The sequence below is a fragment of the Girardinichthys multiradiatus genome, chromosome 15 (genome assembly GCF_021462225.1).
Source record: "Girardinichthys multiradiatus isolate DD_20200921_A chromosome 15, DD_fGirMul_XY1, whole genome shotgun sequence".
Classification (NCBI taxonomy): domain Eukaryota; kingdom Metazoa; phylum Chordata; class Actinopteri; order Cyprinodontiformes; family Goodeidae; genus Girardinichthys; species Girardinichthys multiradiatus.
The window spans coordinates 20,957,476-20,974,352 of record NC_061808.1 but is presented as its reverse complement, the minus strand read 5'-3'; the positions used below and the strand labels follow the sequence as shown (position 1 = coordinate 20,974,352).

Genomic DNA, 16,877 nt, shown 5'->3' with positions numbered 1-16,877 from the left:
GGGCAATCCTAGAACAAAACCTATAAGAAGCTGCAAAAGCCTTAAAAATCATAAAGTTCTTGTCACTGTAGCCAACCTCTCAGGATGTGAATGCTGGAGCTAATGCAACCACAGGTTCATCAGATGGATGTAATGAATGGTATAAAAAGAGCAAAGGACACCTTTCAAAACCGTTTAAACATAGCTTCAAGGTCAAGGTATGTCACTTTCTGGTTGGACCATTCGTCACGTTTTGAACCATAGAAGGAAACCTAGGAAGGCTACACTAATGAAGGAAAAACACAAAAGAGCCACACTGGAATTCGCTAGATTAATTGTTGACAAAAGCCCAAAGTGTTCCAGAAGAATAACCTTTTGACTGATGAGATAAAACTGGAGATTCAGTCACGGGTCATGGACACTCCAACGAGATAATGACCCAAAACATTCAGCTAAAAGCATGTAATTGCAGTGTAATTACTTAAGAAAAACCACCACAAATTATTTAATTAAGGGAGCCAGATTTTTTTGTCCATTCCATTTTCATTAGTATAATTATTTAAATTATTCAACTAGATAAATAATCAAAAGCAAAGTGTGATTTGTGTTAAATATGGATTGAACAATACAGGATATTACAATTTTGTAAGTTTCACGTCATTTCAGAACCAATTGTATTTTTTAGTTTAAGGCAGAGGAGTACCAACAAATTAGTCTTGGGTTGTATGTATAAATGAAAACATAGCCATAACTCTTTCATCATCTGGGTAATTTACATAGTTGTTCCAAGTCTACCGCTGTAACAAATGAGCTTGTTGAAAGAAGATAATTTCCTTACTTATTGTAATTAATCTGAGTCATCAAAAATGTTGTTAAAAACAATGTATTCTATCAGGGCACATTACTGGTAATGATTCACTTTAAACAATGTATACTTTGCTTTAAAGTTTTAAAGAGTTTATTCCAAGAAGGAAAAAAATTAAATAGGAGGTCATGCTTTACCTTGTGCAACAGAAAAGTCTACAGTTCTTATTTTTTCTTTGCTCTCCAGTCGTTTTTTAAATGATTTTAGGCTTCTGTGGCTCACAGTAAGCAGTTTCACCAGTATTGTATTTGGTTCAGATCATTGTGTTATAAATATTAGCAACTATTAGGCTCGCTATTTAGTACCTGAAAATAATTTTTTATTTGTTTTAATTACTTGACTCTTGTGCGCTTTAAGTGGAAAGCATGGTTGCCTTGATCCTTATTGTTCATTAATTATAAGTACCTAGCCGGATGTTTCAACCCTCAATAGACTTGTTTGCAACTGTAATTTGCTGTGCTTGTTTTTTGGTCATTATTAAAACGACCTGGTAGGATCATTGTCCATTTATTAGCATATTGTTTGCCGGACCCCTGCAGAACTGCCTTCTTCCATAAGTACCTTTTTGGGATGTGGCATCAAAATAATTTGCCCCGCTGGGTAACAAAAAAAAAAAAACCTAATTGTTTTACACTGAGTGTAAATCAAAGCAAAGGTAGAAATAGAAACTTCTGTAAGGGAAACTTAATTTGATGCCAACTTTATTTATAAAGCACTTTAAAAACAGTGAGCACTGACCAAAGTACTGAACACGAAATGAGAAAGAATAAAAACACAACACACAATAAAATACAAAAAAATCAATTTCATTCGTTATTACATTAGTAACAATACAGAACATAGACTTCAGAAAATCAATAAAATCCTAATAGAATTACCTTTCCATTCTGGGTTAAAAGCAAAACCGAAAAGGTGGGTCTTTTGTCCACATTTGAAAATATGGAGTGAGGAAGCCTCTCTAATTTGTAATGGCAGTGCCTTCCACAATTTGCAAAAGCCTGATTCCCCTTGGAGCTTCTGATGTGTCCTTGGGACATCCAGCAACAGCTGGTCAACTGATCTGAGTATGGCCCAACTGCAACCTAGCAAGACATGGCCATCCACCTGGCAAGCAAGAGCAATCATCAGGGAAGCAGCCAAGAAGCCCATGGGAACTTGAAAGCAGCTGCAAACATTCAAAGCTCAGGTGGGGGAATTTGGAAACAAAACAAGTTTTATGTGTGCACTGTACACAACTGGCCTTTATGGAAGAGTGGCAAGAAGAAAGACATCTTATGTTGACAAGAAAAAATATAAGAAGTCTTATTAGCAGTTTGCCAAAACCCGTATAGGGGACACAGCAAGCATGATGAAGAAGGTGCGCTGGTCAAATAAGACCAAAACTGAACTGTTGACATATGGTGGTGGCGGCAGCATCATGTTTGGGAGATGCTCTTCTTCAGCAGGGACAGGGAAGCTGTTCAGAGTCGATGGGAAGATGGTTGGAGCTAAACAGAGGGCAATGCTGAAAGAAAACCTGTTAGAGGGTGTAACAATATTACGATTTGGCCAGACGTTCACCTTCCAGCAAGATATTACTACTAACCATACAGCCAGAGCTACAGTGTAAGGTTTACCTCAAAATCCAATCATGTGTTAGAATGGCCTAGTCAAAATCTAAACCTAAATCTAATTGATAATCTGCACCAAAATTGATGTACACAGATGTTCTCCATCAGTTGTGGCTGAACTTGAGGCATTTTGCAACAAAGAATGTGAAAAGAATTAAGTCTTTAGATGCTCAGCGTTTGGTGCTGCAACTGCAGCAAATTGGTTCAACACAGTATTAAGGCTGATGACAGATGCATGCCAGACTTATTAAAAAACTTTAAAAAACATGCATCTTTTTCCTTCCACTTAACAATTATGGACTACTATGTGTTGGTCTATCACATACAGTGTGATAGACCAATGAAGTAAATTGAAGTATGTGGTTGTTATGTGAAAAAAAAATTAAGTTTCAAGAATATTGAATGCTTTTGCAAGGCGCTGTATATGTTTTCACCAAAATATGGAACACCTGCAAATTAAATCATAATATTAGGTTATGTTCAATGATTGCAGTTGTCTGGTTGGTTGTTTTCTCACATGTGGGGGTGGTTTGACCTGGTTTCAGAACAGTAGTGAAGCATTTTTAACAAATATATATAATGTATAAAAAAAGGACAAGGTCTTCTGGAGTCATGACTTTTCCATCTACACGCATGCCCACACACACATTTCTCTGCAGCCTTTTTTTATTTTTTTATTAGCCATGTCTTGAGTTTGTATGGAGGTCAGGCGGTTGTGGCTCTGCAGTGGGCATCCATCATGGAGCTGCCGCTGTGGGCCAGTTTTCCATTTCCCTCAGCTTGTGAGCACCAACTGCTGCTCCTTCAGCACTCACTCCCACACTGCAGCAGACGGAGCGCGCTCACACCATCTGTCTGGCGCTCACACTATATACTGAAGTCTTGCTTCATTGCAAAGAAGGGGAGGGAGGGTGATTACAGTATTCTTCTGTAATATTGATCAGGTCTGTGTGGGGACCCAGAGAAGCACTGAGGGGAGATGGTTTGTTGAAAAGTTTGCTTGTAGTTTGAAATAGTTTTCCCAGTAAACCCCCCCAAAAAAGGTTTGAAAGCCTTGCATCATCATCTCACTTCTTGTTCCCTGCTCTCCTGATATGGAGTAGATCAGAGCTGTTGGTGCAGAATAATTTATTCCCCTTATTGATATCTAGACCATCTCACCAATATTTACGCTCCTCCCTCTAACATAGCTGTCGTTAATGAAAACTAAAGACCAGGTCAGATAACAAAATTGAATGAATTTGCTCAAGTTTATCAAAGACTTCCTCTTCTCCAAATTTTTAGTCCTAATGGATGAGTTTGCAGTGTAGTGTCCAAGTTAACATAAATCACACCTGCTACTTTCTACTCATGTATTTTTGTGATTGTGTAGAATTTATAGCGGTGCTAATAAAACTGCTGCAACGCGTGTGCAGCCGGCCTTTAACGACACCAAAGCCATAGATGATTTGTAGCTGCGCTATCTCTCTGAGTTTACAGCCTCAGTACATAGTTTTTCTGTCCATAGAGGGGTAGATAACGGATGGAAATGCACTTTTCTTCAATCTGAGCATCAGTCTAGGCATTTTTATGCGTTTTTGTTTTGTTGTTGCGAGTGAATTAGTTTTTAGTGGGTGGGATCTTGTCAGCTCTTTCATACGAGGTTAAAGAATCCTTTTTTTTCCAAATCTGTCACCTAAGGAGGGAAGTTATAAATCAAGCTCAATAGCAGCAGTGTTTAAAAAGTGTTAAAGCTATGAGTCAGACTTTTCTGTAGTTGTCACATGTCGTAATCAGTCTTGCTATTTTGTTGTAAATCATTATTTGTTTATATTAATCTCTAACCTCCCAACAACAGGCTTCCACCCCTCTGGTGACATCACATAAGGCATAAGCCCACTGATTAAAGTACATCTATTCATATATTTCTTGTTTTTTCTTCTGTATTTCCATGTTTTTACCAAATTCCGCCTTTAAAGATATTTACTTGTGTTCAATATGGTTGTGGAAAAATATTTCAATTGTTTATGAGAACGCTGCTTGGATTTCTTGAAAATTTGGCAATAAGAAATGCATGAAAAATGCATTTAATTTAGGCTTTAATAAGGTTGGCAGTTACTTTTTCAACATAAACATAAATTCAGTTATGATTTGTAAAAACTGCATTTTGTATTTACTCAGGTTGTCAAAAAAACCCTTAGAAGACACCTGTAAGGGTACGCATGATTTTTCACGGCACTGTAGGTGCTATAGTATGTTGTAGTCCTGATAAGTTTTTTGTTTGGCTCAGTTGTGTAATTTCAGATTTGCATGTTGTTGAAGCTGTTTCCTAATCCTTATTTTTCCATTACAGTATGGATGAGAGGGGTGAGTTGGCGTTGATCCCTTGGGACGAGCAGAGACACAGAGAGATGGACTGGTGTGAGGCAGAGGAGTGCAGGTAAACACTCACATTAACCTTGACTGACTTTTAGCATTGTACATTAAACAATATTAAACTCCAGCATTAGACAAAGGGTATAATGTATAATTAGATGGCTCCCATCCACATTGCACAATTGGAATAACTCCTGTTGTGTGAAGGCTTGATGCTTGTGCTGGCATCATTATGTGAAGCAAAACATGACATACTATTATCCAAATGTTAAAAGGACTAATGCTGAATCTTGTTGAGCTGCCAATTTGTGCCATTTGCCGTCTACTGTTGGGAGGCCAGCTTCATTTACAATTTTACTTTGCAGGCACAGTTTTATTACTCCTTGGTGTAGAGAGCTAATATAGGTAATCACTTATTTGGAGAAACTTGTCCTGGTGTTGCATTTCATTTGGATAGTAAAATTGACATGATTTCAGGGTACTTATATACTCTCTTCTGTCTTTTATTTATGTTACCTTTGAATTTAAGAAGATATTTTCATTTTTTGGTGATAAAAATTTGACCGAAAAACAATAAAGCCAGCATTGTGCTAAACAAGCTCTGAGTATGAATGTTTGACATCTTTACCCTCTTTTGCATGCTTGTCCTGCCAATGTGTGAAACTTTAACCAGCAGTTAATAAATCCCTTTTATATTCATAAAAGCTAAACCGTTTGCTAAAAAACACGGTTTCTCTTGTGGAAAAACATTGGATGTGTTTTTCTCTGTTTTCAACTCTTTGTGATATGTGCTGCAGGACAGTGTTGTGTTAATTTAAAACGTCTTTTCTGCTTCATTACTCAGTTGTTCCTGCAGCATCTGGTTAAAAATAAAATCTGATAAAGTATGTTTAGCCAGAAACTGTTAAAGGACTTTCGTTTATTTCTAATATTGCGCAGAATTTGTTTTTAACAGTTTGGGTAGTTTCACTTGCGTGCAACCTTGTATAAATATGTAATGACTTAATGTAATATATGATCCATGGTTAAAACATGAATGTGATCTACTGTTGAGCTTAGGTGTGGATGTGGCAGAGTTAGCCTCTATGCCAAAGAAGCCAAAGAAGCATCTATGTCCTTCCTTCTTCCTATACTTCCTTTTTTCTCCCTCATTGTGTGTTTCCTTCCTTGGTTCAGTCCTTCCATCATTGCCCTAGCTCCGTTCTGTCTGTTCTTCCTTGTGTTCTTCCTTTATTCGTTCTTTCCTTGTCCTACCTTTTTTGAAATTGAAAATGTGTAGGGAACCTGATAAAAGAACCACATTTAAATTTTTTTCTCTTACCCTCCTGCCATAAGAGGGCATTAATGTTTCTAATGGGAGGAGAAGTAACATCACACCACTGTGTAAAAAAGAGAAACAAATATTCACATTTTAAATAGTCACATTTTAACTGGCTTAACCATGTTTTATTAGTGGTTAACAATGTGGTTGGCATTCTGAAAACATCACTTTGTGTGCTAACATTCCCAAACCCAGCTTTATCCATAACAGACATAGATACCATAACATAAGTATACATAACATAAATATACACAACAGACATAGCTCAAATGTGTTGGACCACTTGTTTGCTGAATATTGGACCATCGGCACGTTGTTGGACGTCGCTATGCCTTTCCAGCGGCATCGGCCATTCTGTATCCAGGATGGTCCGCTCCTACATATCCCGTCGAGCATTGCGACTGATATGACGGGACGTCCCAAGTCTGATGTCACAAGACGCTATATAGGGAGTCCTCCATTTTGAACACTAGCCTTCAGCTGGAGACCGGGTCCGGTTACCAACATCTGAAGCATCACCTGGAGAAGAGTCCTGAGTGGATCTCATTTATTCTCTCTCGTTGGCCAACGAACAATTCATAACTGAGGTTTCTGGACTAAGAAGGCCAGAAATTTCACTTTGCTGATCGAAGACGTGAGTTTAACACGTAACTAAAAACACGCAGTTTCGAGGAGACGAACCGCCACCGTGTTTTATCCTAAGTTGACTTTGATGGTCAGATCATATCTTTCCCTTTCGCCAAGAAGGCCAAAGGACGAAGATTGACCGCTTTTCCTGAAGTTAACTGTGGACGCACAGTAACTTCCAACTTCCACCCCATTCTCTCTCACCTCCGCTCAGAAGAAAGCCGACAACAAGTAATACCCATCCTTTATTTTTATTTCTTTCTTAGAAGCCTTGGCAGGGTAGGAGGTTTTAGTGCGATGAGATTCGCCATTTAATCTAATGTCTTTTGAATCATATGTGCATGTAACCTTGTTATTGAAACTTTGATGTGCCGTGTTGGACATCTGAAAGCCGCTGTGTTACCCATCTTTGTGTGTGCTTTGCGGGGTTATTTACCACCTGGGAGCAAGCACAGGTGTGCTGTGAGACTGGACTGTTAAAATAACCTCATGGTGAAATTCCCCATTTTCTTTGTCTGCAACCATACTGCGTGGGATAGTAAGTAGAACCTGGTGATGCTTAGCAAGGTGCATTCACTGATGGGGAAAATATCTGATTTCTGCATTCCGATAGGCCAACCAAGTTAAAAATAGTCTGATTTGTATCAATAGCTAAGATCTTGATGCCCCATTAGTCAATTAGTAATTTACTGGAATGAATGATTTACATCTATAATTAAAACTCTTCTTTCAATTACCTAGAGCGGTGCTGGACCAGAACTTGTTTGATGTTGATGGTTTCCTGTATGAGGATGCTCCAGATTTGCAAAGATTTCGTACAGCTACACCATCCATTGAGCTTCTCACCGACTGGTACCGGAGCAGAGCCCAGGACATCGACTCCTGCTCCAGACAGGTATTAACCTTCCCAGTGTTCCCAGCTCAAATATGCTGACTGGACTTGTTGGATGCAGTACTTATCAAAGGAGAGACCTGTCTCTACAGTCACTTTTTGTTAACATGACAGTTGCTGGTATGGAGCATGCACAAGCAATCTTTGGTGCACATCAGCCTGTGAAGGGCTATAATGCCATTCCCAAACATGTTGAAGTCCTTAATTCTACAATGAGAAAAATTGTTCACATGGTCAATCTCAGACTCTACAGGCCTCCGTTAGCATGTTCAAGTTCAGGAACATTTACAAAAAAACTAAGCAAATATTAATTGGAAAGGTTTGTTTAATACCAAACTCACCAGATCAGCAAAAAAATCCATATATATCACTGTCAAGCATGGTGGTGGAGGCGTGATTGGAATTGTTTTGCACCTTGCAATGATGGTGTCAACCTTGAACCAGTTTTCTAGAGTCAAATGTGAGGCCATCTGTGTCTCAGCTAAAGTTCAAGCATAACTGGTCATGCAACATGACAATGATCCCCAACATTGCAGCAAATCACCAACAGAATGGTTGACATGGGAAACAATTAAAGTGTTGCAATGGCCCGGTCAAAGTTCAGACCTCTAAGATGCTGTATCAGAGCCTTGGGAGAGCCTTAAAAAGACTGAAGCGATGTCTTCTTGGCATATGAGATTAAAGTAGAGATGTCTGACTGTGATGCTGTTTTGAAGAAAATCAAACAGAAGGTCAGTACAAAAGAAATCATACCAACTGTCTTGCATGGTGGTGAAGGGCTTGTTGTACAACCATAAGATCTGGCCTCCTTGCAGTCGTTATGTCAATCATAAATTCCTCTTTATATCAAAGTTGTCTGAAGTCAAATTTGAGGACCCCTGTTTTGATGCTGAAGCTTGGTCCACACGGGATCAGTATCAGAGCCTTTTTCAAAACACATCAGCAAATCTGAAACAGAATGGTTTAAAAAGGAAAATAATAAAGATGTGGACATGGCTCAGTCAAAGTCCAGACCGTAACCTGGTTAAATGAGCTTCATAAAAATATCTGCAAACCTCAGTGAACTGAAGCAAGGCTGTAACAAAAGGTGGTTGAACATTTTTCCACAAGAATGTAAGAAACTATCAAAACTGAAGCAGAAATTGATCACTTGAAGTCATTGTTGTATCACGGGGTATACGTCTGTGTGGAAAGTGTGTACTTTCTGGTTACTCTGTATTGTGCTCATGTCTACAGTGGCTTGTAAAAGTATTCATACCCCTTGAACTTTTCTACATATTGTCACATTACAACCCCAAACATAAATATATTTTATTGGAATTTTATGTGAAAGACCAATACAAAGTGGTATAAATTTGTGAAGTGGAGCAAAAATTATACATGATTTTAAACATTTTTTACAACTAAAAAACTGAAATGTGTGGTGTGCAAAAGTATTCAGCCCCCTTTACTCTGTGTGCAACCAATGGCCTTCAGAAGTTGCCCGATGATTGCTAATGACTAAATAGTATCCAACTGCGTGTAATCTAATCTCAGTACAAATACAGCTGCTCTGTGACGGCCTCAGAGGTTGGTTAAGAGAATATTGGGGAGCGAACAGCATCTTGAAGTCCAAGGAACACACCAGACAGGTCAGGGATAAAGTTGTGGAGAAGTTTTAAAGCAGGCTTAGGCTATAAAAAGATTTCCCAAGCTTTGAACATCTCACGGAGCACTGTTCAATCCATCATCTGGAAATGGAGTATGGCACAACTGGAAACCTACCAAGACAAGGCCGTCCACCTAAACGTACAGGCCGAAGAAGGAGAGCTCTGATCAGAGATGTACCCAGGAGACCCATGACTTTGGATGAACTGCAGAGATCCACAGCTCAGATGGAGGAATCTGTCCACAGGTCAACTATTAGTCGTGCACCGCACAAATGAGCTCTTTATGTAAGAAGAGCAAGAAGAAAGCCATTGTTAATAGAAAACCATAAGAAGTCCCGATTGCAGTTTGCCAGAAGAAATGTTGGGGGCACAGCAAACATGTGGAAGAAGGTGTTTTGGTCAGTGACAAAAATGTAACTTTTTGGCCAAAATGCAAAACGCTATGTGTGGCAGAGACGTAATACTGTACATAACTCTGAACACACCATCCCCACTGTCAAATATGGTGGTGGCACCATCATGCTCTGGGGGTGCTTCCCTTCAGCAGGGAAAGGGAAGGTGGTCAGAGTTGGTGGGAAGATGGATGGGGCCAAATACAGGACAATCTTGGAAGAAAACCTGTTGTAGTTTGCAAAAGACTTGAGACTGGGGCAGAGGTTCACCTTCCTGCAGGACAACGGCCCTAAACATGAAGCCAGGGCTACAACGGAATGGGTTAAAACAAAACATATCCATGTGTTAGAATGACCCAGTTAAAGTCCAGACCTAAACCCAATTGAGAATCTGTGGCAAGATCTGAAAACTGCTCTACACAAACACTCTCCATCTAATCTGACTGAGCTTGAGCTGTTTTGCAAAGAAGAATGGGCAAAAATTTCAGTCTCTAGATGTGCAAAGCTGGTAGAGACATACCCTAAAAGACTTGCAGCTGTAATTGCAGCAATTGGTGGTTCCACAAAGTATTGACTCAGGGGGCCTGAATACTTTTGCACAATGCCCTTTTCAGTTTTTTATTTGTAAAAAAAAAAAGAAATCATCAAAATGTTCATTCCACCTCACAATTGTATACCACTTTGTGTTCTTTGTTTCTTTCACCTAAAATTCCAATAAAATATACACTGCTCAAAAAAAATAAAGGGAACACTTAAACAACACAATATAACTCCAAGTAAATCAAACGTCTGTGAAATCAAACTGTCCACTTAGGAAGCAACACTGATTGACAATCAATTTCACATGATGTTGTACAAATGGAATAGACAACAGAGGGAAATCTTTGGCGATTAGCAAGACACACTCAATAAAGGAGTGGTTCTGCAGGTGGGGACCACAGACCACTTCTCAGTACCTATGCTTTCTGGCTGATGTTTTGGTCACTTTTGAATGTTGGTGGTGTTTTCACACTCGTGGTAGCATGAGACGGACTCTACAACCCACACTAGTGGCTCAGGTAGTGCAGCTCATCCAGGATGGCACATCAATGCAAGCTGTGGCAAGGTTTGCTGTGTCTGTCAGCGTAGTGTCCAGAGCCTGGAGGCGCTACCAGGAGACAGGCCAGTACACCAGGAGACGTGGAGGAGGCCAACAACCCAGCAGCAGAACTGCTACCTCCACCTTTGTGCAAGGGGGAACAGGAGGAGCTCTGCCAGAGCCCTGCAAAATGACCTTCAGCAGGCCACAAATGTGCATGTGTCTGCACAAACGGTTAGAAACCGACTCCATGAGGATGGTATGAGGGCCCGACGTCCACAAATGGGGGTTGTGCTCACAGCCCAACACCATGCAGGACGCTTGGCATTTGCCAGAGAACACCAGTATTGGCAAATTCACCACTGGCACCCTGTGCTCTTCACAGATGAAATCAGGTTCACACTGAGCACATGTGACAGACGTGACAGAGTCTGGAGACACCGTGGAGAGCGATCTGCTGCCTGCAACATCCTTCAGCATGACCGGTTTGGCAGTGGGGCAGTGGGTCAGTAATGGTGTGGGGTGGCATTTTTCTGGAGGGCTGCATGGCCCTCCATGTGTTCGCCAGAGGTAGCCTGACTGCTATTATGTACCGAGATGAGATCCTCAGACCCCTTGTGAGACCATATGCTGGTGCGGTTGGCCCTGGGTTCCTCCTAATGCAGGACAATGCTAGACCTCATGTGGCTGGAGTGTGTCAGCAGTTCCTGCAAGATGAAGACATTGAAGCTATGGACTGGCCCGCCCGTTCCTCAGACCTGAATCCGATTGAGCACATCTGGGACATCATGTCTCGCTCCATCCACCAACGTCACGTTGCACCACAGACTGTCTAGGAGTTGGTGGATGCTTTAGTCCAGGTCTGGGAGGAGATCCCTCGGGAGACCATCTGCTGTCTCATCAGGAGCATGCCCAGACGTTGTAGGGAGGTCATACAGGCACGTGGAGGCCACACACAATACTGAGCCTCATTTTGACTTGTTTTAAGGACATTACATCAAAGTTGGATCAGCCTCTAGTGTGTTTTTCCACTTTAATTTTTTGTGTGACTCCAAATCCAGGCCTTCATTGGTTAATGGATTTGATTTCCATTGATGTGTGATTTTGTTGTCAGCACATTTAACTTTGTAGAGAACAAAGTATTCAATGAGAATATTTCATTCATTCAGATCTTGGATGTGTTATTTGAGTGTTCCCTTTATTATTTTTGAGCAGTGTATTTGTTTGTGGTTGTAAGGTGACAATATGTGAAAAGGTTCAAGGGATATGACTATGTTTTCAATCCACTATACATGCTTATTGCATCTTTCCCCTTCTCATAACAACGGATTTAACTTTAAGGCTTATTCGGTACAAGTATTAGTACCTCTAACCCCACTGCAGCAAAAACCAAGAAGTCTTTTGTTCAAATGGATATTTACCATGGTGAGGGTAAAAATTTTCTCAAAAAGGGCTTTTAGCTTTGAACATCCAACAATTGAAGTATCCCAATTCCCATTGCTCTCACTTTCAATTAACAAACATTTTCTTGTTGCTTGTTGGGGATACAATTAGCTCAGACTGCTGGTGTTTTCTACCATTAACGTGAAACATCTTATGCAACCTGATGATCACTCTTTTTCAGGTTCCCTCTGCTTTATTGTGACTTACAGCAGGGCAGCAGCAGAAAGCAATTAATGGAAATCTGGCTATCGGAAAGATAATTGCTGTTGCACACTACTTTTAGATAATTGAGGGCAGAAAACTATGACGAGCGCAGTTTCAGAATGCAGAAGAGATGTTGCCAACCTCCATCATTCAAGGTCACTTTGATCCTGTCTGTGACAGTTATTATCATATTGGCCATATGGACTTTTAATGAAGAGAAACCAAAGCTTCTGTCATCGGCGGTCTGATGCGGTTGCTGTAAAAATTGGACTTGATAGGACTTGTTTAGAAGAGTAATGAGGTATAAACTGTGGTGCTGCCCACTGTCTCCACCCACACTATCCAAACTGCCACCCTGTCCCCTTCCTACCTCCTTCACAGTGATGGATCAAGGTTGTCAGGGCACTCTCTTTATCTTTCTGAAAGGACTAACTAGGGTGAAGTCATTTTGTTCCCCATCATTTCTCTATTTCACTCCTTTCCCTTGGCTTAAGGAGAGAGATTTGAGGGTCCATTGCTCATTTTTGGGAGACCTGGGGAATTGTTGCTTTCATCATACACTGCAGAGAGGGAGACTGAGAGGGTCTGAGAAAAAAATTAGGCTAATCTCAAGGAATCACACCAGCTTTCCCTTTGATTCTGTCCCTTGTTTCTTTTTAATTAGAACTCATCTCCTTTTGCACTGTAACACGTTACTCCAGGAGTCTCTTGAGACTCTTTTTACATGTCACATCTTCTGCGCCTTCACACTTTTTCTTACACATTCTGAAGTGACATAGACCCTAAAACCCTCTGTTATTCTAGTGTCTTGCAAAATTGTGAAGCGGACCTAAAATAACGCATGGTTTTTCTCATTTTTTTCACAAATAAAGATATAAAAATGTGGTGTGCATTTGTTTTCAGCCCTCAGGTCAACCATCTTTCACCGCAATTACAGCTGCAAGTCTTGTTGCCACTCTTTTATTAGTGGTATGTTTCTACCAGCTTTGCACATCTAGGGACTAGGGCTGCACAACATTAGGAAAAACATGAAATTGCAATATAATTGATGAACATTGTGATGGGGATACCAACTGCGATTAATGGTCATTTTCTTTTCCATAAACACAATGTTTCTACCACTCTCATGGACCTTAAGTATCTTTGATTCTAAGATCTAAGACAGATGTGGGCATGGAAGACAATGAAAGTCCATTCTGCAACGGGCCAACATTTATACCCTACCACAAACCCAAGTAGTCCTCTGCAACATTTGCCACATTGACGATGACATTTGTTTTTCAATATGTTGTGAAGCTCAACTAGATAGTAAAATTGGAGTGCATTCTTCCTGCAAAATAACTCGACCTCAGTCCAATTGGATAAAGAGCATCTGTAACCAAAAATGTTCAACTCTGACAGTTTTTCAATTGGATTTAAGTTTCCGGGTTTACTGGGGTCAATCTAAACCATTATGTTGTAGCTCTGGCTGGGTATTTAGGTCGTTGCCCTGCTGGAAGCTGATCTTTCACTATAGCCTCAGATCTTTAGTAGCTCTAACAGGATTTCCTACAGGAGTGCATTTTATTTAGCTCCATTCATCTTTCCGTCAACTCTGATCAGCTGAAACAAAAAGGCATTCCCACAGCATGATGCTGCCACCACCACCATGCATCAATGAGGAGAAGGTGTGTTCTGGGTGAGGAGTAGTGTTAGTTTATCTTCACATGCAGGCTTTTTCATGTCGTTGAAAGACAGCATCTTTAACATGTTTGCTGTGTGCCCTACATGGAGCGTCAAACTGCAGTTAGCTTATCACATGAAATCCCAATAAAATACATTGAAGTTGGTGGTTGTAATGGTACAAAATATGAAAAGGTTTAAGGTTATGTGTGCTTTTGCAAGGCACTGAACTTTTTCTCTCCTCCCTAACATGGTCTGGTTGCTGTTTATGTTTAGGAGAGTGATTTCATGTAGAGAAAGTGGGGCTTGATTAAAAAGGAGCCACATGAGGGGAAGCTGGAGTGTTCTGAAGCAGTCCCAGAGAGATGGCCACCAAGATGCTCAAGGGGAAATTGACAACATGACTCATAGAGGGGAACAAGCTTCTAAAGCATAATATGAGAGTGAAAAACAAGAAAGAAAGAAAGAAAAAAAACGCAGATAAGTGCCGGGCCAATGCAGCATTTCCCACTAGGTTAGCGCATTACAAACACAAAATGAAGAGAGGGCAACGCCGACAGATGCTCCGATAGAAAAAAGAAAGCAATCTAATGGAAAGAGCTCCGTGTGAAGAAAATCACCACTTATATGGGGTTCAAAGAAATTATATTAAAAACAAGTGGTGGTTGCGCTTGCCTCAAAAAAGCAAAAAAAAAAACAAACAAACAAAAAAAACATTTTGAATAGCAGAAATGAGAAAGGGGGTTGCTGGTTTACAGGGAAAGCAGATGGCCAGGAAGGGAGTTCAAACAGAGGCTAGCTATAGTGACTTTTACAGACTTCTATTAGAAGGTGGGAGGGAAAGAGAAGAAGACGAGTGGGTCAGAAATGGAGCAGAGTTGAACAGAATATGTGAGACTGATGTCTGAAAGAAAAGACTGAGATTGGAAAAGGATGAGAATATAAGGAGGCTTGAATTGAGCTGGAGGATCATAAAAAACTGAGGAGAGGGAGATAATGGAGAGAAAAAGAATAGATGGAAGGTGCATGTTACCACATCAATAATGATAACAGAGGAGGAGATGGGGTCATAATTAAAATGTTAGATTTAGGCATGGGCGGATTCTAATGGTGTAATAGAAATACCATGTTAAACAAAAATGTATACCATGATGAAAAAACAATACAATTATTCCAGCTGCTGATTTAATAATTTATTGATTTTTGCAATTATATCACATATATGAATATTTTTCATATGACCTTTTAACTCTTTGTAGAGTAATACTGATTTAAAACTAGTTAAATAACTGTGCTATATGTATCCATGCATTTAGCCAGTGGAGTAAAACAGATGCTCAGAAATCTGACTATTTTGCTGACATATTAATCTTTGACCGAGACTTCATCATCACATTACAGGGAGTTGAAAAACAAAAACATCTGGCAGAAGATTATCATGTCCAAATATAATATTTAGGACTGTGAAGTTATGATTTACATTTTAGTTCGATGCATGTCAGGATATGCTCTAAAAATGAATCCCTGAATAATAATAAAAATAATATTATAATTTAATTATTTATTATTATATTTCTCTTATTCCTTTCGTTAAACTATTCAGTTAGGGTTCAGTGATATAGTAAAATAATTTCAATTAATAATGATTTTTGAAAGATAAGACACATAGGAAAAAAAAACTTTGAAAGATATGATTTTGTTATTCATAGATATAATTATGTTGCCTTCTCTCTTTCTACAAATAATAATAATTTCTAATCCCTTATGAATTCCCTAGACTAGCCTGCGGTCAGCTGCTTTACAGACATGCTGCCTGTAGCTTGTTTACAGTAACTTTAAATCCCAAGAGATCGATGAGTTGCACAAGATTTTTTTATTTGTTTATTTATTGGTGTAAGATTCACCCTGTGTAACATTAAATAAAAATACCACAATTTCTGAATATCATAGTTTGCACCCAAATATTTTACCTTTATAACATTCCTTTTATTTGAAACAAAGAACCAACAATTATTCATACTGCTGCAAAAATGACATCACATATTATTCCAGTTGTTATAATGCTCTCTATAACACTTCATGTTTGAGCTCAGCAAAATTAAAGAATAAATAATTATATTTAGCAGTAGGTTTAATTACTGTTACTGTTGAAATAAAGTTTTTTTGCTTTTTAGTTCTGGAATAATGCTGATCATACAACAAGTTCTGACTAGTTGGATAATTCATTGGTTCATCTGCACAGGTAGCCAGCCGGCATTTTGATTTCTAAAAAGACTTGTAGCTTGCTAGCTTTAGTTTTAAAACAGCCTTAACTTAATAAGAGTGATGGATGGTGCTAGTTAAGGTTCCATGCTGTGACGATTTGTGTTTTTCGTGACAGAAAATATTTCTAAGTGGTTCTTGTATAGAAAAACTCAGCTAGCCTGCAGTGTGCAGCATCACAATCAAATTTTTAAAACTCAATTTAAACCTTGATCTTTTTTGGGAATCTGATCTGTCAGCAATGTGAAAGGGGAATCTCTGTGGAGAGGTCATGGAGGATCTTTTCACACATTTAGATCAATAGACCTCTCCCTCCTTCCACATCTAATCAGGCCTGCTCTGAGTCAAGCTGGTTTAGATGTTTCTCCTGCTGCCTCTGTTTGTTTGTAAGAATGTACATTCAGCGAATGAATGTATGGAATTACCTGTTCAGTAGAAATATGCTGAAACAAGCAGAAGATTACAAGGTTGCAGGATCTGTCTGTGTGTGTGTGCGCGCATGCCTGTGTGTAGGAAAGATGGTTGGCTAAAGAGGCTC

The 16,877-nt window shown here is 39.5% G+C and overlaps 1 protein-coding gene across 5 annotated transcripts in view; it reads left to right on the top strand.

Annotated features, from left to right (window-relative positions):
- nbas (NBAS subunit of NRZ tethering complex) overlaps positions 1-16,877 on the top strand; it is a 233,695-nt gene that overhangs the window by 53,633 nt on the left and 163,185 nt on the right. For all 5 annotated transcript variants that reach the window (XM_047387102.1, XM_047387101.1, XM_047387103.1 and 2 more), the window contains exons 22-23: positions 4,787-4,873; positions 7,499-7,652. In XM_047387102.1, the coding sequence (XP_047243058.1) occupies positions 4,787-4,873; positions 7,499-7,652 (241 nt within the window). The remainder of the gene's footprint in view (positions 1-4,786; positions 4,874-7,498; positions 7,653-16,877) is intronic.